Source organism: Manacus candei, unplaced genomic scaffold (assembly GCF_025592945.1).
Source record: "Manacus candei isolate 608988 ecotype Guabito, Panama unplaced genomic scaffold, ASM2559294v1 h1tg000052l, whole genome shotgun sequence".
NCBI lineage: Eukaryota > Metazoa > Chordata > Aves > Passeriformes > Pipridae > Manacus > Manacus candei.
Window position 1 is genome coordinate 1,135,480 of NW_026138100.1, and position 21,339 is coordinate 1,156,818.

Here is a 21,339-nt window from a genome sequence, read left to right on the forward strand (position 1 = left end):
GCAGTTGAGATGCTGAGAAGCAGTGAAGCCCAGGGCAAGCTGGGGTGGGGACTGGCTGGTGACCACAGGCTGAGATCAGATGCCCCTTGGCTCACTTCTGGAACAGGAAAAAAGCCACACAGATACACACATAGCTTGTTGCAGTCTGACAGTGGAGGTGTTTAGTTTTGGGGTACCATTTTGTTTTCCATCCTTCAATTACCCTTACTTTTCTTCTTTATACAGTTGATGGTTTGGACAAGGCTTCAATTGCTAACTCAGAAGGACCAGCCCCAGGATCCCAAACTCCCCCCTTCAAGAGGAAGGGCAAACTCTCCAACATTGGCAAAATCTTTAAACCTTGGAAATGGCGGAAGAAGAAGACAAGTGACAAATTCAGAGAAACATCAGCAGGTATGTATATGGCCCTTTGGTGGCAAATAGTAGGCAATGCTATGATGGTTTTGCAGAGCTCTTTGAGCTTGTTAGGTGGCAGGGATTATTTAGGCATGATATTTTACATGTAGAAGAACAGTTTGATCCTTGGCAGTCTTACAAGAATGACACATTAATTCTTATAATACCAAGGCAAAATATGTGTTCCTATTTCTTTTACAGAAGGAGGAAATTAAGCACAAAGAAATTAAGATCAGCTTTTTCAAAAGTGCCTTCTTAGTTACTTGCTAGTACTTAATTTGCTGGTCTTGTTTATGATGATGTGATCCCTCAAGATAGCAATTTACTTTTAAACTGTGTGTGAGGTCACTTATTCATGTGAGGCTGGAATTTAAAATGAAAAGTAGTTTGGATTGCATCCATCCTGCCTCAGATGGTAGTTTCAGGGAGGAAAAAATTAGTTTTCCCTGTGTTTCTTGAGGAAATAGACCCAGGACCAATGGAGGCTGAGATGACGCGTTTACGTGGCAAGTTGCCCCTTGTTGCGTGCTTACTGACACAGGAGAAGAAACTTGCTTATTTGACTTGAGAGAGAAATGGGAAGACATCCATACAAAATAAAAATTCTACAGGATATCCTCTTCCTCAGACTACTCCATCAGAGATGTATTTACATTACCAAACGGGGGCTTTGTGTATGTGTGTGTGCATCTCATATGCAGGAAGCCCATTTCCTGGCCTGAGACTGTGGGAGAGAGCATGATGATCCTCATTTATTGCCTGTTCTCTTAACAGGGCTACAACTTGATAAGTCTGTATGCAGCTGAAAAATGAGTTTTCTTCTAAGACAGAATGTAGGCTTTTGGAAAGAACTCTTATAGCTTTCTCTGGGTTTTCAATAGGCTTTTTAAAACAGGTTCTTGCTACAGCCTTGCCAGGCCATGTACCTTAGAGTGCTTTTTGTCTTATGAGCAACCGAAAGATGTTCATAAGCAGCAAATACCACAAAAATAAAAAAAATAATGGAAGTTTAGATGTTAGATGTTAGTATCTGTGCTGATGTGGGAACGATGGTTCAAATTTTTTCCTTTATCAACATATTTTCCATGCTCCATCTCAGAAAGTCTGTTCTCTGGGCACTGGTTGTATGTTTTTTGCCTAGAGGGCTTTCAAAATTAAGTAAAACTAAACAGAAAATGGTATCATCTCAAGAGTTTCTCTTCTCTGCAATGTTTTGCTGTGAAGGAAAGGAAAGCAGCAGTTTGTGTCTTGGCACAAAGTAGATGCCACTTCAAAGCTTCGCTACAAGAGTATATGCAGACAGGGAGCAGAAGGCAATTTTAGCTATTACTAGGTCAGAGAAAAATTAATAAGTGGAATTATCTCAAGCTTCTCTTAGAAGAACAAAACTAAATACTGGAAAATATCCAGAATCTCACAGTATTCTTTGAGTCAGAGAACGGGTTTTAAGACTGCCTGAGGTTTGTAGCTGCTGAGCATCACTAAGCAGACTCTTTTGAGGGGATGGGAAGGGAGGGAAGGAGATGTTTGAATGATGGTTGCTGGGTGTGCAGATGGTACAATACACTTAACTGTATAAATGTGAAATATATTGCCTGATCTAAAGTCTGTAATCATCAATAAATTATAACGATGAGTCCATGCTGGCTAAATAGCACCCAGTATAAGTTCCTAAGTTGACAGGCTACTCATTCCTCTTATACAGGAACACATACTTTTGGCGACTTTGATTTAAATTAAAATTTTGCCTTTTTCGCCGTAGGAATTAAAATTATGATACTCATAGTGAATACTAGCATAATTTCTAATTTTTTTTTTCCACGGGCCAAATAATATTTAAAATAAATTACCTTTTCAAGCTGAATTAATTGAGCTTAACCAGTTTAAATAAAAATACCACTCATGGCTAGCATTTTAGATGATGGAGGACTGGGGCTTAAGCTTCTTATCTGTTCACAAATTTTCTAATCCGTGAAATGGAGATAGTTATGTCTCAGGGATGTTATGAAACCTACGTAATTTATAAAATGCTTTGAGGTCTTTCAGTAAAAGTATAAGGAGTTTATGTCTTTTAATGCCGATTGACATTTTCCTTGATAATTAATTCAATACAGTTGTTAATTCGGTGTTGTAGAACCAAAAAAAATATCCTTAAAACTAGAGAGACACATTGATGGGGGGGGGTGTCTGATTCGATGTTCTTAAGCTTCATGGAAGAAGAATTATTGTTTTCAAGAGTCATTCGACTGTCCCACAAATAGGTATATGAGAGATAACTTCATTGTCACCAAAAAACAGTTCTAAAAAGGAAGCAGAGAGAAAAAATAGTAGTAATTAAATTATACTTGTAATGCTGAAAGAATAATAAAAGAATTTTTATATTGCCAGCAAGAAAACAAGTGTAAAGTGTATACATGAAGTGTTCCTCCTTGGGGGCTCTCTCTAAGGAGATTTCATTCTGCTTGCATCTGCTTTTTAGAAAGACTAAGACACTCCATCCATACCTGCCCATGTAGTCCTCTGTCTTCATGACTTCCATTGTCTTTTAAAAGAGTCTTTGTGTGACTGAGCATTCCCTGACATGAAAAAAACTCTTTGCAAGACTAGGGCATGCTCCCGTGCCAATGTGTGACACACAGTTGCAAAGCATAAACCTTAAAAAGTAGTGGGGAAGAAGTGGAAGAACTTGTGAGTAATTTAGGTTTGGGACCCAAGGCAGTCTAACCTGATCAGAGTTCCTGCTACCACACTCTCCCCAAGTAGGCTGGCTTATACTGCAAAAGTTTATAGCCACACTCATGGGCTCCTTTATATTGTCAAATGCAGTTTGAATGCGGCAGAGGTTTGACCTTTAATGGGTAGATCTCACAAAGTACCTGAGTATATAGACACAGACTTAATGCCAACTTACATGTTCTTTAGCCAGTACTGTTTGCATTTGTGAGCTCTTGATCTCACAGACATGAGTAGCTTGAACTGGGCTGGTCAAAATGTTTACTGCCTCCAGCTCTTCTGCCAGGAATTGGTGCTATTTTGACACAGAAATGTTGAGCAGTTGCTGCATCCCTGAACTTTGTAGTGTGAGAAATAAACCTGGTGCTATAAATTTGGGAAGTGCAGAATCTGAGTAACTTTTTACAAGTGCATGTAATGGTAGGACAAGGGTAATGGCTTTAAACTGAAAGGCAGGTTTAGATTAGATATTAGGAAGAAAATCTTTACTGTGAGGGTGATGAGGTGCTGAAGCAGATTGCCCAGAGAAGTTGCAAATGCCCCATCCCTGCAGCTGTTCAAGGCCAGGTTGGATGGGGCTCTGAGCAGCCTGGTCTAGTGGAAGGTGGCCTTCCCCATGGTAGGAGGATTGGAAGTAGGTTCTTTCCAACCCAAACCATTCTGTGATTCTGTTCAACCATCCCCTTCCCTGACAGAGAAGGGGAGTGGGAAGCTGTGAGCAGGGATGCCTTCGGGTGCGTGAGGTCAGCTAGCCTGGTTGTGTCAGCAGCCTGAGTTACCTGCTGCTGGGAAAGATGTTTTGCCATGCATGGAGGGTAGCTTTCTTAGAAGACCTGAACTGCCTCTCTCCTTGCTTTCTCAGGAGCCGTCACTTCACTGTATGGCTGATTCACTCCAACTGGGCTGGCACAAATGAGATTGATAATACTTCTTGCAGTATTTAATCTGCATACAGCAATTAGACTGACCCTACAGAGTGTTTGAATTAGTTGATGAGATAAATAACCCTATCCCATGGCATTAATAGGATGAAGTCCAGCATGGCTGAAGCTTCACCGCATGCCCTCAGCTTGAGCTGCAAACGTCACTTGGATTTTGATGTCCAAATGTAAACAGAATCAGGATGGGAGACTAGCTTTTCCTAACAGCGAAGATGAGATTTTACAAGTGATGCTCACATTTTGTGGGCCATGCGCCATGGTCCCATGGATCTTAACAACGATCTCCCAGATCACTGGGTTTGGGGCTGGGCTGCAGTGTGGAGCTATTCTGTTTTGACATCTATAAATTCTTTTCTCTGTAAAACTATTTAGCATTTTTTCCCATGGGAAATAAACATAATAATTAAAATGCTTCATGTCACAGTCTTTTGTGTGCGTGTGTGTTTGTGTTGTATGCTGCTTTTTCTTTTTTAACCTAAAAACAGGATGCTGCATTTTTTTCCATGAAAGCCCACCAGCATTGATGAGGATGTTGTTTCCTTTTAGAACACAACTTTCTGACTTCTGTTAAAGATTGTTTTTGTTGTTTGTTTTTTTCTTTCCTTTAAAACAGTTTGCATGTCACAAAGGCTGCTTGCTTTGAGCAGGATTTGTCTCTCGCAACTCAAAACTTCTACAAAGCAGATGGAGGTATCTCTTAGCTGAGCTGGTCTGCCCAGTCAGTGGGAAAGAGGTGCTTTTACATGTTAAATGGCTATTCTAGGATGAATTCAATTTCACTCTGGAAGTACCTTTTTCCATTGACTGTAAAAGAAGCCTCAAGGAGCCTTGCTCAGTTGAAGATATTGGATCATATGAGTCCCCACTTTCTGTGCCTGAAATTGTGGGATGATATTTTCAGAGATCATCCATGAAAACCCAGGCCACTTCTCCTGCAGAATCAGAGGAAGCAGATTTCTCAGGGTTTCTATAAAATAAAAATATTTTCCTATTTTTTTTTTCACAAGCATCAGCAGTATGAGAATAAATCTACTCTTAACTGTGCTTTTTCTTTAGTGTTGGAAAGGAAGATTTCGACAAGACAAAGCAGAGAGGAGCTGATAAGAAGGGGAGTGCTGAAGGAAATGCCTGAGCAAGGTGATATGATAACACATTAACTAGAATTTAGCTACTAAGCACTAAACACGTATGATAAAGCAACTATTGCATTGTTTCCATGTAGTATAAGTAGGTATGAGGAGACAAACTGAGGAGTGTGAGAGGTGATTTTGGCCAGCTGACAAAGAACTACAACAGCTGACTTCTGTCATATCCTGAAGTATTTTAATATTCCCTGTGAATAATGTGACTTTTGTGGTTCCTAGTTTGCCAGAATTCTTTTGAAGTGATGATAAACCTATTTTTTGAGTCAAAGTCTGCTGTCTAAAGTCACTGAAATATAAAATGAGAAATTTTGGCTGAAAAATTAGAGGCTTTGGGACCCCAAACAAATCAGTATAATCCATTTTAATCCATTTCAGGTATCAAAAAGTACCAGTGCTGGGATCATATGGATCCCACCACTATCACACAGACCACATTCACAAATGGCACAAGCATAAAACCGTGGGGAAAACATCACTTGTATCGAAATGCTCTAATTTTAGTAACCGGTATTAGACAGAATCTGTATTTTGAAAAACATGAGTAAGCCAAGGTTAATACCTCTGTGCTACATCCGATTGTGTTTGTGGTGGTATTCTTTCTAATATTCTTCATCTTCTATAAATCTAGATTAAATAAAAGTAAAGTGAGTAAAATAATCTTCTGTAGCTTAAAATTAAACCATTTGTCATTTAAAATTAAACCATTTGTCTAAGAACTCCATGTTTTCCCAAAGTATTTTTCTCCTAGAAATTCTGTTATTCTGTCTGATCTGAAGAATCAGGAAAGTATCAATGTGTATGGTTTGTATTGTGCACATAGATACTTAGAAGTAAAGGGCTTGTTTGTTGACATGTGGCATCACTTGCCTGTACAGTGTTTGGCTAATTACCAGACTATGACATTCAGCATAGCTGGCTTCTGCACTTGTCTCTGCTGTCTTTGTCTTAAAACAAGACATGTAAACTCTCCATACCTCAATTTGTCCATCTGAGAATTTGTTGTGGTTTTTGCTGCATGCTTTACTGGGGAGCTGCGTGACTTTGTCCATTGAAGGTTGTAAATTGCATTTATTGGGAATAAATTGCAAGGTTGTAAATTGCATTTCACTTAGTGAAATATGTTAGCTTCTCGAATTGGTTAGTCTGAATGTAAATCCTATCATTTGTGCCAAAAGTATGAGTGCTTTCGTCACAGGTATCCTTGGCTCTCTCTTCCATCCTTAAAAGGGGATGGGAGTCTGGATTTCCTTACAGGGATTGAGCAAAGTGAGAAAAGGATGTAAAGATGAATGATTTTATCCTCTTCCTCCTATATAGGTCTGATCTGTGTTCCCTTCATTACATTGTGCTTCATGTCTGATGAAAATTATAATTTTTAAGGACCATTTTAAAAGAACATGAGATTGGTTTTAAGGTGCTAAAAATGGAGGGGTAGGAAAGAAGGTGGTTGAGAAGTGTGAAGGTAGTTAGAAGTAATGAGTACGGAGATGAAAACTAAATGAGGAAATTACATGGAGTCTTGAAATGTGAGAGGTAAGAAGTGTGAAGAAGTGACAGTGTGTCACATGGGATGAAAAAGAAGAATTGGAAGGTGGCAAGTGCCACTTGGAGGCAGGAGGTGTTTGCAGAACCAAAACATGAATAAGAGGTGGCAGTGTCACATGTGGAGACAGAGAGGAGAGAGTGAATTTAAGAATATTTGGAAGAGAGAAGCTGAAGAAACTGAATGTTGCAGTAAGGTAAGTGCAACTGTCAGATATAGTGAAAGAGACAAGGTTAGGAAGGAAGAACTTACCTTTTACACATCAGGTTGCTGTTAGTGTGTGGATTACAGTGAAACAATCATCTTAACCCATGGAGCACCCAGGGTGGTAGGAAAGGGGCTGCATAATTTTGTTCAAACCAGGGAAGTGCCAAACATCCAAGTCTGATAAGACCCAGCAAGGAAGAGGAATGGAATCACCACAGTTAGTGAAGAATCAATGGAGAAATCAGAAGAGATGCCCTGTAGATTTGCATAATTTTGGGATTGACAGCAAGACAATCCTGTAGAAAGAAATTACCAGAGAAGAAAATCAGCAGCAACTTCAAAATGCATGGAACAGAGAAAGCTATAAGCCAGCAAGGGTATGTATGTAGCACTTTTCAGGAATATGAAGACAAATAGGGAAGAGAAAGAACTTCTTTTCAGGATTAAAAAAACCCCTCAAACTGAGGTAGTCTGGGTAAGTGAGTAAAGTATCATCAAGGAAAGAACTTAACTTGCAGAATTTAATAATGGTATGATATGTGATACAGAAAAGACTTCACCTGGATTCTTAAAAGTGGATAATGTCTTTGTGAACTGTTTTGTTAATTAACTGGGCATATATGTTCTGAGAACTTCTGTCTGAATTCCTGGCTGATTTACCTACTGGGATGCACCATGGTAGTCCTGCAAATCTGCCCCCTAATTGTCCATTTTTGGGACATGTTGGAAGGGAGAGAACAGGATGCTTATGTGTACAACCACGAAGCTGTACCTGAAAACCGACATGGCCTTGCAAGCCCATTACTGCAGAGATGTCCACCCAAAGAACATGGAAGCTTATAGAGTTTCTTTACAGTTACTTTTTAGAGCAGATCTACAGCCTTTCACATTTCCGTAAGTCTTTCTGCTTTGCTTCCACGGGATCTTGAAAGCAGAGGGATGCCATGTGTTGTCAGTGGGTGCTAAGTAAGCAGTTAGGCAATAGCTTTTTAATTTTCATTTCAGATGGTGATGTAACAGTAAATTTTGAAACTTCAAATGGACACACCATAGCCATTGGTGAAGAAACCATACAGGAAGAAAATGTGGTAAAAGCTAGTGGAAATAATGGCACTTTATCAGAGAAAACAACATCATCGGAAGGAAAAAAAGATCAAAAAGGTAAATTAATGCATTCTTCACTGATTGTTTTTTTTTGGCTACTTTAAATATTAGTGTGTTCTTCCATTAGCACCAATACATGCTCTGAGTTCTGTTCTGCCTCAAAGATGCCAGCAGAATCCACTGAGAGAATAAGACTTGGTAGGCATGTCTTTTACTGTGCCTATAGCAAGGTCATAAAGAGAAGCATGGTCTGAGCATGAAAATGCGTGCAGGGATGTTTGATTTCTAAATTCAGTGTGAGCCTTTCCTTGTAGCCATGGGCAAGCTTTGATTTCAAATTTTCCTCTTATGAAAGAACACTCTAAGTGCATATGCATCATCTTGCAATATCATTGTAGAAGTGGCTCATGGGTTGAACGTTCAAAGGTGTTTAACCCATTTGAAAACCATGTATAATTTTGTAAGTAACTTCTGCAACTTGTTCCTGTTGGTTTTCATTGAATCTTAAATACCTGCAGTCCAGCAGAAACATTCAAGGGGCCATATCACTACCTCAAACTGAACCTAGGTTATTTATGGAAAATGTATTTTATAACTACAGGGTTTTCTATGGATGAACTGTAGTAAATACTGCTAAATATTTAGAAGTCCCAGGGTCCATGTTAATTTTGTTACCTTTACTGAGATCTACTTTGGTAACAAGAGTTTGACTCATAAAGGAAATGTAAAGATAAGTGTGGAATCACAGTTTTTGGACCACTTTTATTTTCTTTCTTTAACATCTTGAATAATGCACCACTTATTTTCCCTGTCAAAAAGTGTTTTTAAATACTATTCCATTTATTGGATTTTCCTCAAGGAAAGAGCAAGGATGCAAAAGATCAAGACCTTCTTGGCTGGCTGTTAGACTGACCAGCCTTTCCAATGTCTTCTGTTAAACTCTACCTAGTGATGAATGAGCCTCTGGAGGTTGAGAGGATTGGTTCGGCTAACACAAAAACTTCAGTTCCTCTCTGAGCTACGTAAATCACTTGACTATGTAAAAAGTGGCTAGATGTCCAAGGAGAACAGACTTTCTTATGAGATTTCTCGTACTTCCTGTCTCCCAAAAAGACAGAAATACAAGATTAGCCTTTGTCATGACATTTAAATACATCTATCTTTTGGTGCCAACTAGAACCAGATGTGTATTGGGTCAGGGAAAAGAGTTATAAAAGCCATGGAAAACTCCTTTAAAATGGTTCAATTTAACTTTGAGGTTAGATCAGACCACTTATTATTTTATGCACCATTAAATACAGCCTTTTGGAAATGTTCAGTTCTGGAAGTTTTTCTAAGGTACAGTTTATTTGAGAAATACATGTTTTTAACTATGTTGAAATCCCCTCTATCTGACTTTGCAGAATGCAGAACTCCAATGAAGCAGGAAAGGTTCAATATCTATTTCAAATTAGACTCTGCACTCCTTATACGTTGTGTTGACCTTACAGAGAGAAATTAAAAATGATTACTGTACAGGATTAGACTCAATACAGAAGAATGTGTAGCAATCACTCCAGTCCCTCTCAGAAAATGAAGAATATATGGAGGAGGGAGAAAGAAAACAAGAAATGAGCCAACCTGGTATTCTAGGCTTCATAGAATGTCAATCTGAGTGTACAGAAGATGCAAAACACTTCAAGTATACTTTCGTGTTTAAGGAGCAATTCCACACATCAGAAACCGTGTTACACTGTGGAGACCCAGTACAACTCAGCAGGTAGTCATTGTGAATACACTTCAGTTATTCTTTACTTTATAGCACATTAAGCAAGAAGGTGAGCCAGCCTGTTAAACTCAGTGTAAGAGTAAGGCCCACTCCATCTCACAGATATGTCTCACCTGCAGATTAGTCCTGGGTGATTTTTTTATGGCAGATGCAGTAGGTATGCATTATACACACACCCAATGGCAGGTACAGGTTTGCTTATGCTCACAGAGCATCAAAATCAGTGCTGAAACACACATACCTAACTCACTGTCTTCTGCTAAGACCATAAAACATGCTGGTGCTTCAGATCACAACCCTCCATCATGAGAACTGAGATAGGAGTGAATACTAGCTGACAATCAGGAGTAGTGGCTGCAAGGACTTCATCTTTAGTAAGCCTAATGTTAGGCTTCTTAAAGTCATCAACTCTAATGTGTAAATCTTGAAGGAAGATATATACACATTTGTAAGACCTGAAAACAGGATTACTTCCTGCTGTTTAGTAGCACACTGTGCTGCTGTTCCAACTCTGACTGTATCAAAGGGTTCCAAAAATTCATCTCGGCCCCTGAAACTTAGGAAGTTATTTTATAATGCTCTTATGAAATGATGGTGCTCTTTACTTGCTCTCTTGTTCAAGTGGGTCTTGAAAATGCCCTTCTGCTATATATGATGACTGCTGGAGCCAGAATCTTAAAAAGAACAAGCAATATAGGCAAATTGTGATAATATGGTGAGAATTGGCAGCAACATGCTGTACAATGTGGAATATGTTAGGAATTAAAAGAAGTTAAAGGAACAAAGTTATTTCAGCATGAGCTATGGGAATACATTATCAACAGGGCAAACGATAGGCTCAGCCATGCAATATAAAAATGAGTTAAGCAGAAGCAAGTAAAGAAGACAACCCCTGAAAGCTGTTCCCTCTGCTGCTAGGCAGTTCCATAAACTGTGTGCCCATCTGCTGCCTGTCAGCTCACAGGTGCCTTTTGTATTTGGTGAAAAATTCCCTTTGGGAATTTAATAGTGTAACTGTTGCTATTTATAGTAATGATGACAGTCATCCAAGGAGGGTGTTTAAAAGAAATTTTTTCCTTTATGGCAGAATGATAAGAAACTAGTGACAGTTTTACATAAAACAGGTAATTGATTGGTAAAGCTTTGTCGATGAGAAATCAGAGAATTTTTTTTCTGTGATCATTTATTCACATTATGTTTGTGCTAGGCTGACTTCTAAATTCTTTTGTTTTGACTAAGAAAAATTGCTAGCATCTTTTGCAGAAAATAAAGAGCTAAACTGTAGCTATTATCTGTGAGTCTTGCAAGGGATACAGAGCAGCAAGTAGACAGGTAGTATATCAAAGAACACCCTGGTTGTCTGGGCAGCAGTCTGAACTGTACCACTGTGTCAGGGCTCCTGACCCATGGCACCAGCCTGCAGCAGCCCCAGCAGTCCCCAGAGCTCCAGGTTCCAGGTGTGATATAAGCGTCACAAAGGAGATCCAGGGAGTCTCTTTGCCTCCTGCCCCCTACAGCAGTGTTGGAGAAGACCAAAAGCCACATCAGTAGAACAGGTGTCACAATATTCACTGTTTGCCTCCCTAGGTATAGGGGCATAGCACAGTGATACAGCATGCATGCTGCTCCTTGTAAAGCATCCTGGCACTATGTCAGAGCTGCTTTTCTCCTTTCTACCCTCCCCAGATGTCTCTGGAACACAGAGGTACTAGAGAACCCTGGATTTGTAGCTGAGTTCAGTTTTTAAACTTGTGTCTTACTCATTTTTATCACAGCAAGCTAGCTCTTTTAACAATTCTGGTAGATGCTTCCACATTGCATTGTTAACTTGGGCTTGAAGAAGTGAAAGGTTCAGTAACCATTAGCAAGATGGTTGGAAAAAAGTAGTAAGTTTTGTTTTGCATACCATCAGTCAGGTGTATTAGGTACTGCTTTGCTAAATAATTGCATTTCAGGAAGCCACAGCTGTGTTGCAGGTGTCGTGGGTGACATGGAGCATAAGCTTCTGGAATGTTCTGGACAGTTTATAGCAAATTGATCCTCTGAGGTTTTCTCATGTCTTTAAGGGAAGGAAACAGTTTGTAGTCCTGTTTCCAAATGAATTCGTGGGCTACCTGCGCATAATTTTTTTTTCCCCACAGGAGTACTCTCATATGAGAGCTGGCAAATGTTCCAGTATGATGGGCTCAGAGATTCCTTTCTCTATATTTTTGTTTGCTCTCCTTAAATCTTAAACTTTTCCTTATGGGTAACCAAAAGAGAAGGTTGGAGGTACAAACTCTGGTCTTATGAGCATGTATCATTGCTGACTAACACTTTAGTTTGTCTACCAAGGAATGGTCTTGAAAGTCAAATTTCTTAGATTCCTTTTCTCAGAGGTCTTTTCTTTTTTTCCCCAAAGGAGAACAAAACTCGTTGAATTTAAGATAGTAACCCTTATCTCCCAGGGTCTCAGACAAGAGCCTGCTTTGTCTCAGATTAATCCTGCAAACCAGTCACTGTGAGAGATGAGGCAGACTTTCCTCCCTCGTGTGCCTAGCTGGCTTCCTACACTCCTGAGCTCTGTAGATCATTGATATAAGCAGCATACATAAAAGGTTTGTAGGGTTTTTTGCCTGACTCCCTAAGAATCTCTCACTCCAGCAGAGTTATTTGCTGGCTAAAACCAGTTCTTCTAAGAATAGTATATCTTCGATTCATTACCTGAACTATGTAAATGAGGTTGAATCCAAGTCTTCTTGAAAGGAAAGCTACTCTATATAAAGCTGTATTTGGGTAGAGCCTGTCTATTAAGTCAGCTGGGCTGGCTCATGCCAGTAGGCTGATGTGAGAGGCATGGGCTTTCACCCACAAAAGTTGAGTGCCAGAGGAAGCTCCTGACTCGTAAAGCAACTTTTTTTTTTTTTTATAAGAAAGATATCCTTATGTGGCTCCAGAATTAAGACTATACATTATTTTAATGAACTATTCAATTATTTGGGTATATCTTTACAGAAAGTATAAGTGAATATAGAAATATACATACCTCTCACCTTCCAAGTCTCCCATAGATCAAGAAATGGTAAAAGTATGCAGCTGACAGTGAATACATTTTAGGTGTTCTCTCTTTTTTTAACAGCTTACTTCTAACACATAGGTTGGGTAGTTAACACTGTAAAATGACAGTCAGTTGGGTTCTTTCCCTGTTTTATTTAGGAACCAATGCAAAACACCTAAACATGGTGGCTTTAGGTCAGATGTTATACCTGTCCCTTTCTCCCCTCTCCTGTTTTCTACACTGCCTGTTACAAGACCTCTTGTGCACAGTGCTGTTGAAAACAGTCAGTAAGTTCTAGAAGTTTGTAGACGTGCAGATCTGCTCATCCATCTTCAAGAAAGATGAATTCAAAACTGCAGAGAGAACTGCAAACAGCATCATGAGACAGCTGTTCTTGTTCAGTCTAGCAAAACGGAGCCTGAGAGAGCCTGAGTGTATTTGATGAATGTAGCAAGCTGGTATATAGCCAGAAGAGAACATGGCTAAAGGACAATGCTGGCACAAGTATAAAGGAATAAACTGTGGCTTGAAATACAGTTAGACTGGAAATTAAAGGAAGCTTTCTAACAATTAGAATGGATCTTTTCTTGAACAGAATTTTAGTAGCAGTAATACGAACAAAAAATTGAGCCGGTTGAATCTAAGTTTATGAAAAGTTTTGTCTGAGCTGACCACCTGCATCAGCACAATCAATGAGTCCAAAAAGTGACAAAAGACACCTTGTCTTGCTCTGTGTCCTATGTTTCTGAATGACAGCTTCCTGGGTTTTGGTGAATCAAAACACAGCTCTCTGCATAGTCTGGAAAGGAAAATCACGATTTGCAAAACTCTTACTGAGTTTCATTGTGCAGGGAGTCATCCTGTGAAAGACAACAAATCATACATTATTTCCAATTTTCATCCTACATAGTTTTGCTCCACTGAGTTCTGTTCCTCTTCCAAGAGAAGGGTGCTTTGCAGTTGATGTAGATCCTATGCTTGTGCTTCAGCACTATGGGTTTGCTGTGAGGTAGCTTCATGACACTGCTCTAGCTGGAGAAACAAAAATACCAGTACTGTATGACAAAATCCTCAGGTAGAAAAGCTTTGGCCTTCTGTTCCTTAGAAGTTCACAAAGGTAAAGAAAAAAGTCTTGTATTTTACAACCTAGCTTCTGAAACTATGCCCAGGATCTTCATTGGTCCACTTGGTCCAGAGTTTGCAAAAGGTCCCACTTCTAGTTTGCAAAAATCTGATTTTCCAGTGCATATGACATCTCTCTGAAAGTCATTGAGACTTGGTGAGTCCCCACAAGAGCTGTTATATACTGAGAACTTTGTAACTCTGACCATCATTTAAGTGTTCACGTGAGAATAGAGCTTTCTTAAGAGTCTGGCCCAAATCACAATTTCTGGGATCAAGAAAATATGGTCTCCAAATGAGTCTCTTGTAAATCTGACCTTTGGAAAATTTATTCTAAACATAAAGATATTATTGATCCAAATGTTTAATGAGATACTAACATTTGCTTTGCTTTCCTGATAAAAGAGTAAATTATAGGTGGGTTGCTTTCACAGCAGATGTCTTGATCAAGACAGCAGTGCAGAAATCCTCTTTGATGTGTTTTGGAGACCTTTTCTTAAAAGGTCAGTTCTTAATGAACAGATGTCTACACTGAGAAATGAAACAGCAATAAAAATACATTGCAGCTGGTACTGAGGTATCTGGGGGATTGGATTGAACAAATAGAGAGGTCTGAACTGATTCAGATGCCTCCTTGTTTTGGCAAAAGAAAGAGCAGGCATGAAGACCAAGGGTCCATATTCAAGCAGAATCATGTTAGGGAGGTACAATTACAACATAATTGTGTCTGGAGCCATTTACAGACATCAGACCATCCCTGTCACTGTTCAAGATCAAACCACTATTGTTGTTATTAGTTATTTGTATTACTATTACTATTTGTTTCTGTATATACCAGAAATTTATTATAATGTCTTACATAGATGCAGGAAGCCACAAAAGTTTCCAATGGACTTGCAGTAAAAGAAAGGACACTAGGGTTAGGCACTGAAAAACCAGAGGACACCAGACCAGGAAAACGAGCACAGTACTGGCAACTGACAACTAAACATTGTCAGCTTTGGCATCACAGTAGAGGGGAGTTTGAGGGAGGACAGTCAGTGAATATTCACAAAAGCCTGAGGGGTAAGAGAAGAAAAAGAGTGAAAAGTGTCTGCTTCAAAACTTGGCTTGTCATTGGCAAAAGCTGGTATAATGGGCTGGTCAGGTAGGAACTGGAAATCTGTATCTCAAGTAAATGAGAAACAATAGTTTGGTCAAGATCAGTGACACTGAGAAAAAAAGATGAAGCTAACAAAGATAAAAACAGTAAAGCTAATAAGATGCCAAGAGGAATGATACAGTCAAAGGCAATCGTCTTCACCACAGCTTTCATCCTGGCTATGAGCAAAAAGAAGATTCACTCATCAAGGCCAAGACAGGGCATTAGTTAATCAAGGGACAGTCAAGGCTCATGAGAGCTGTAACTATCTGAGGAGATAGGATGCTGCTGTGCCGGAGTCTACCAGTCTTTGGTACAATGTACATAACATTATGAAAAGAACTGTCCTAGGTAAAGATGATATCCCAGTGATGGCAATGCATTTCTGTAAAATCAATGTTATATAAATTGCCAATTTTAATCACAACTGAAGTCTGCAAGCAAGAACTTTGATGAGAATGAACTGTTCTAATTTTTGTTTTCATTTGTAGTTCTTAGTTATTTCTTTAAAGAAAAATCCAAAATTGTCAGATGGTTGTTACTAAGATGTGTGTATTTGCAACTAAGTAAAGCTTTAGCCTTATATTTTGTTGTATTTTTGTACTTTTTTTTCCTGAATCAGAAGATAAATTCTGATATATGTTATTTAATCAGTTATATAGTTTAGTGTAGATTGACTGTATTACTTTAGAATATGGTGCATAGAGTATTACTTTTTACTGGGTTATAATTCTGTTTTTCATATTTTCTCTACTACTATGTCTGGACACAAAACATGGTAATGGTGTACAAGTACACAAGTTTGAAATTTTTTCAAATTAGTAGGTAAAATTACAGCATTCTGGATCCATAAGTAAAAGGTATATCAAAGAATTGTTTACTCTTAAAATTATTTTGGATCATCATGTCCTTCAAGATCTTCAGAATACAAAGATGTATCTTCTCTTGCCACGTTTGTTATTAATGGAATTCAAATTTTTAAAATGTCCTACTTTTTCAGAATTAAATCAACTTTTCAACTTCAAATGAAGGTAGGTGGAATTTCACAAGGAGACATTTTTGCTATAAAAGAAGAGACCAAAATGTAACAAATAAGCATGTTTCTTTCTCCATCCAGAGTCTTTCTCTGAAAAACTAAGAGACAGTATAAGAATCTGTGCTTGAAAGAATGTTTGAAAGCTGTAAAAGGTCACTGTGAAGTGGTTCTTTCAAAACTTTAGCAAAAACATGTTAGTCTATAACAGGCTGGAAATAAAGGAGGAAGACACTGGACAGTTAATGTTAATTCCTTCAGTTCATGAAGAGACATGTAAGTTGCTGTTAATAATGCAGGCAATGCATTGAGTTCGTGTTAACAAGCCTTAAGCTAGAGGTTGGAAAGGCTTTGTTTCTGAGATGAAGAAATGTCTTTGTTGTCCAACACATTATTTGTTTTTCATCTACTAATCTTAAAATTAAAATGTGCTGCTTATCTCTTGGGAATCTTTTACATGGAAAGGAAGAGAGATGGGAATGTCCATTTATTTTGTCTCCTTTCTTCCCCAACCATTTTAGGTTTTAGTAACATACAAATAAATCGCGTATGATTCTGATGGTATGCTCTTGCTTTAATAACATACCTTTTCATAAAGGTTTGGGAAGGCTATCTTGAGGCTGGATGGGCACAGAATTGGTGTAATTGAATAGATAAAGATTCCCATGTGGGGACACCTAGTCTTACAACCACAATGATTATGTGCAAAATTTTATGTTTGACTGTAAATGGCTTACCTACATTAACATTACAGCTGGCATTAGGCATGCATTTTGAAGTGAATTTCCTAGTCATCCCCACTTACCCTTCTTTGGTTTGCAGGGCACATAAACCAGGTTCCTTTTGGATGAAACTAAGCCAAAAGATGCACTCAGGAATTTTTGCTCCCACCACCACCAGTCATGCAATCTACAGAACTAGCCTTAAGACAGTACAAAGTCAAGTCTCCTGGAATGCACATTGTGGACATTGAGTCCTGAGTGCTACCTCTTTCACTCTACAGAGCCATTCCTATTGCACAACACAGTGTAGATAAAGTCCAAATTCCTGTTGACTAATGAACTGTTGATTCTTGAAAGTACAGTCATATAACAGTACTCAAAGAACTTGCAGGAGAGGAGAGCATTCCCATGCTAAATGATATCCTATCTGATTTAGCTTCATCTGTTTTTGAAGAGTAGAAATACCCTGAAGAAGTTACCCAAAATAAGTTGCTAACAGCAAGCAATCTGTATCTTAGAAGAATGGGTTGATTCAGGGGAAAATTTCAGCTGCGTAGCCATATTTGAACCCATGGCTGACAGAATGGCTATGTTCACATTCAGATTCACAGGAATCTGAGTTTTATAGCCTGTTGGTCTTGGGGTGGGTAGGGTTGGAAAGAAGCCAAGGAAATTTGTTAGAGGAGTAAATGGCATTTCCCATGTTTAGTTTGCAGCTAGCAATCTCGTTTAGGATAATGGATGTAAAGATGATCCTTGGAGGTCTAGAATAAATGAGGCTGAAAGAAGTTCCAGGTAAATATCTTCTGTGAGAAGGACTTGAACTGAGACAGACAGTATTTTTTTTTTCTGAGGAATTACTTCCTTAAGAGGCAGAAGATTAAGTCTCTCTTGATTCCCAAGAGCTCAAGCAGCAAAATTAGTCACTGTTTTGGGGCTTGCTGTTGAATTTACGTGTTGTATGTCTGTGTCAGTTGGCTTCTGTTCACTTTCTTATCCATAGAGAGCACTACTGGTCACTGCCCAGAAATACCAACATCCCATGCTCCACCACTACCCAAGCCTAAGCCTAAATCTAAAAAAGCTCTACTGCCACCAAAAAATGCCATTGCTGCTTCCACAACCACCAGCCATAAGGGTAATGAAGCACCTCATGCAAAAAAAAAGGGAAAGGGTCCTGCTAAGCAGCCTCCTCTCCCACCGCCCAAGCCAACAGGTCACAGGGCAAATCAAGAAGCTGGTGAGTACTGCCCATGCAGTGCCAGTTATGGTGGGTGCATGTGCATGGGGGTGCTTGGCTTGGTCTTATGATAACTCCTGCCTTTGTTATGTTACTAAAGAGCATGCCATGGATGTTTAGCTAGCTTCCCACTGAGCTCTGGTTCTGCTGTCTACAAAACCCCATACAACCCCAGACAGATCACCGCGCTGTTTAATGAATGTATGCACAACACCTAGCGTATCAGGGACAATATTGAATTTTCAGTTCAAGTGTGAAAGCTGGCAACAAAATGACCCAGAGAACTGCTGAAGAGCAAGTAGGAAAAAAGGTGACTTCTTTGTCACATGAGTTGCTCCAAAGTAAAATTACTTTGGTGTTGCTATAACTTTCTACTGGACATATCAACTATTCCAATTAATTTGACAATAGTACAAGATCACAAAGAGGTAAAGGACAAAACCATTAAGACATCTTAAAAGACTGTTAAGTAGCAGTTGGTTTAGCTCAAAAAAAAAAAGGAAAAAGAAAAGAATTATAACCATTAGAAATGAACAGGTCTCCCTGAGCTAGCTGATGGCTTGTTGTGATTCTAAATACACACTGGAAATGGAAATGTCAATCATCAGCCACATCCCACATGTATTTACCATCACACTTTTGAACTAAAAATTGGCAGTGATGCCAGATTAAAGATTATAGGTAGGTGTTCTTAAGGTACTGATCTAGAGTTTGAATGGTTGCAATGTAGACAATAACCAAAATGAAAACATCCAGATGTAATTTGAACACAAGTGGTATTGTGATGAATGGACTCCATATACGCATTGGCAAACTTATACAAGCCTTGTGTTTTCAATCCTCTGTTCGTCTTTGAAAGTCCTTCAGTCCCTCTAGTTTTCTCTGCAAATGTGCTGCTTCATAGCTTGTGCATTTTGGCACGTTTTGTATTTGAAGCGTACAGAAGAGGACTGTTTGAAAACATTGCAAGACTTCTAGAGTTACAATAATAACTTCTCCATAAAATATCCATTAACTTGGTATTAACTGTCCCTTCTACCTCAGATGACTACAAGAATAAACATTTTGAAAATCCAGAACTTGCTGCTTTTATTTCACATGCAGCTGGAAAACTCAGCTCTTCCTAAGTGAATGAACAGCAGACCTTTCAGAAATAAAACAATCCATCGCATAAAGCAATGTTTATACAAATGGGTGGTAACAAACTGTCAGGTATCTGACTTTTTAAATTAAAGTGCATACAGATTCCAGATTTGTCTTTTAGTAGCCCTGCTGAAATGTCATGCAATGCTTGAGACCGTACAGATGTAAAATATATCCACATATTCCTTATTCTACTGATAGTTTCTTCCGACATTAAAAATATGTTGTGTTCATTCAAAATGGGGCAATATTTAATACCTGATTTGGAATAGTATTAGTAGAAGAGGTTTGTCAGATCCCTGTGAAAGTGACCATATGATGCAGCCAGTGATTCAGTCCTGTGAAGAAGAGGAGGAATATGAGTAACAACCTGAGCCATGGCTCTCCTGAGGGCAACACAGTAGGTTTCCAAACTGAAATAGTGGAACTGGGAGAATGGGACTTAAATGCAGGCATGGACATGTGCCAAAAGGCGAATAAAAGCCATGACATTTTTCATTTAATCAAAATTCAAATCTTCTACTTAAAAAGAAGCATGACAGAAAATTGTCAACCAGCCCAGTCAAAAGCAACAATGGCAATAGCACTTTTGACCCATGTGGAAGCGTAGGAGGGTTTTCAGTGGGAGAAATCTTTCAAGTTTCTGTATCTAATTGCAGGTCCAGAAAGGTTCTGAGAATAATGTAAGGATTTTTACAATGGAAACATCTTTTGACATTTTCCCAGCAACAATTGTGTGGCTGTATATTTGTATTATGCTGCAGTTTTTAAGTGTAAGCATGTAAATGGTTCTGTTGACCTCCAGCCTGCACTGAAGTGCTTTGCTGGATCAGAACCAGAGCCTTTTCTTGCAACCATCCACTTTCTCAGTAAGGTTTCTGCTAAATAATATGCAGGTTAGAACCAACATCTCTTTCCACTGCAATTATGAACTACTGCCTGTACAATTTCTCTGCTTCATTTTTTTTTGCTTGTATGTTTAGTCAGTGATTTGTACCTGATGTGGAAGATTAGTGCAGTATCAGTAGATTCAGGATGCTGCCCTTTACAGTCACCTTGCAGCAGGAAGAGGAACAGTGATTTGCCTGAAGTTTTTATGGATTTTTCCAGATGTACTGAAAGCCTTAAAGCATGCTAAGTGTTTATAAACCATAACACTCAGCTACAAAAGAGAATGGTATAATGTGTCTTTTGAATTACTTTCCATCTTGGAGATGGAGGACAGTCTCACTGTGAAAGCTATTTTTATATCATGAACTTACTATGGCCAGTATCTGTATTTTGATTCTCTCCTAATCTGCCAGGGTTTTGTTTTTATTTAAATGCTTGTAAGTAAAGTAGGCCTTCCAGCAGATTTCTGTTACAACTTTCTGTTTTACTCAGTAAGCTTAGCTGCAAGGCTGCTGTGTAGCTTTATAATGCTTTCATTTGTTCTCTGGAGGTTAATGCATTTTTACTACTGCAGAAGTGTTTGAGTTGGATGCATTTTGATGAAAAGGACTGAACCATAAGATGGTTGTCATTTTTATTGCTTTTTAAATGAAATTCAGAAGTTTGAAGCTCCCAGCTCAGAGGATGGAATGCACATGAGCAAGCAGGCTAGGTGAAATCTCTTGTGAACTTGGGCATTATACATATATGCTTCAGTATGGTAAGTATCACAGGGTTAAACAGCAGCATCACTGGCCAGCTCGTACAGCTAGTGTCAAAACCTTGTTTCACAACATTTTCAATACTGCCCAAGCTGATCACTGGTAAGACAAAGACCTCCAGTACCTACAGGAGGCCTTCAGTGCCTCCTCCCTTCTGAAGGTCATCTGTGCAGAGTGAGATTGGTGGTTTCTGCCTCTGTTTTATGGATATATCCAGCTGGACCTGAAAGTACATCGTTTTGCTGTCCCTCTGCTTTGCCATTAAGTAGGAGCACACCAGTTGCAATAACACTGTGAAAGGTAATTAATCGATACCAGTAACAGTCCTCAGATGTCCATTGAAAAGCATAGGGTTTTCCCACTGTTCAGACCCAAAATTCATGTGCTAGAAAAGGTCAGGCAGTTTTCTCTG

At 38.9% G+C, this 21,339-nt stretch overlaps 1 protein-coding gene across 6 annotated transcripts in view; it reads left to right on the top strand.

Annotated features, from left to right (window-relative positions):
* PHACTR2 (phosphatase and actin regulator 2) overlaps window positions 1-21,339 on the top strand; it is a 126,443-nt gene that overhangs the window by 83,589 nt on the left and 21,515 nt on the right. For 5 of the 6 annotated variants that reach the window (XR_007906929.1, XM_051801524.1, XM_051801527.1 and 2 more), the window contains exons 2-5: window positions 226-393; window positions 5,127-5,207; window positions 7,971-8,126; window positions 17,896-18,132. Coding sequence is in view for 5 of the 6 variants with exons in the window: in XM_051801524.1 (XP_051657484.1) it covers window positions 226-393; window positions 5,127-5,207; window positions 7,971-8,126; window positions 17,896-18,132 (642 nt within the window). In the remaining variant the exon portion in view is untranslated. The remainder of the gene's footprint in view (window positions 1-225; window positions 394-5,126; window positions 5,208-7,970; window positions 8,127-17,895; window positions 18,133-21,339) is intronic. The other variant, XM_051801528.1, reaches the window with a different exon arrangement.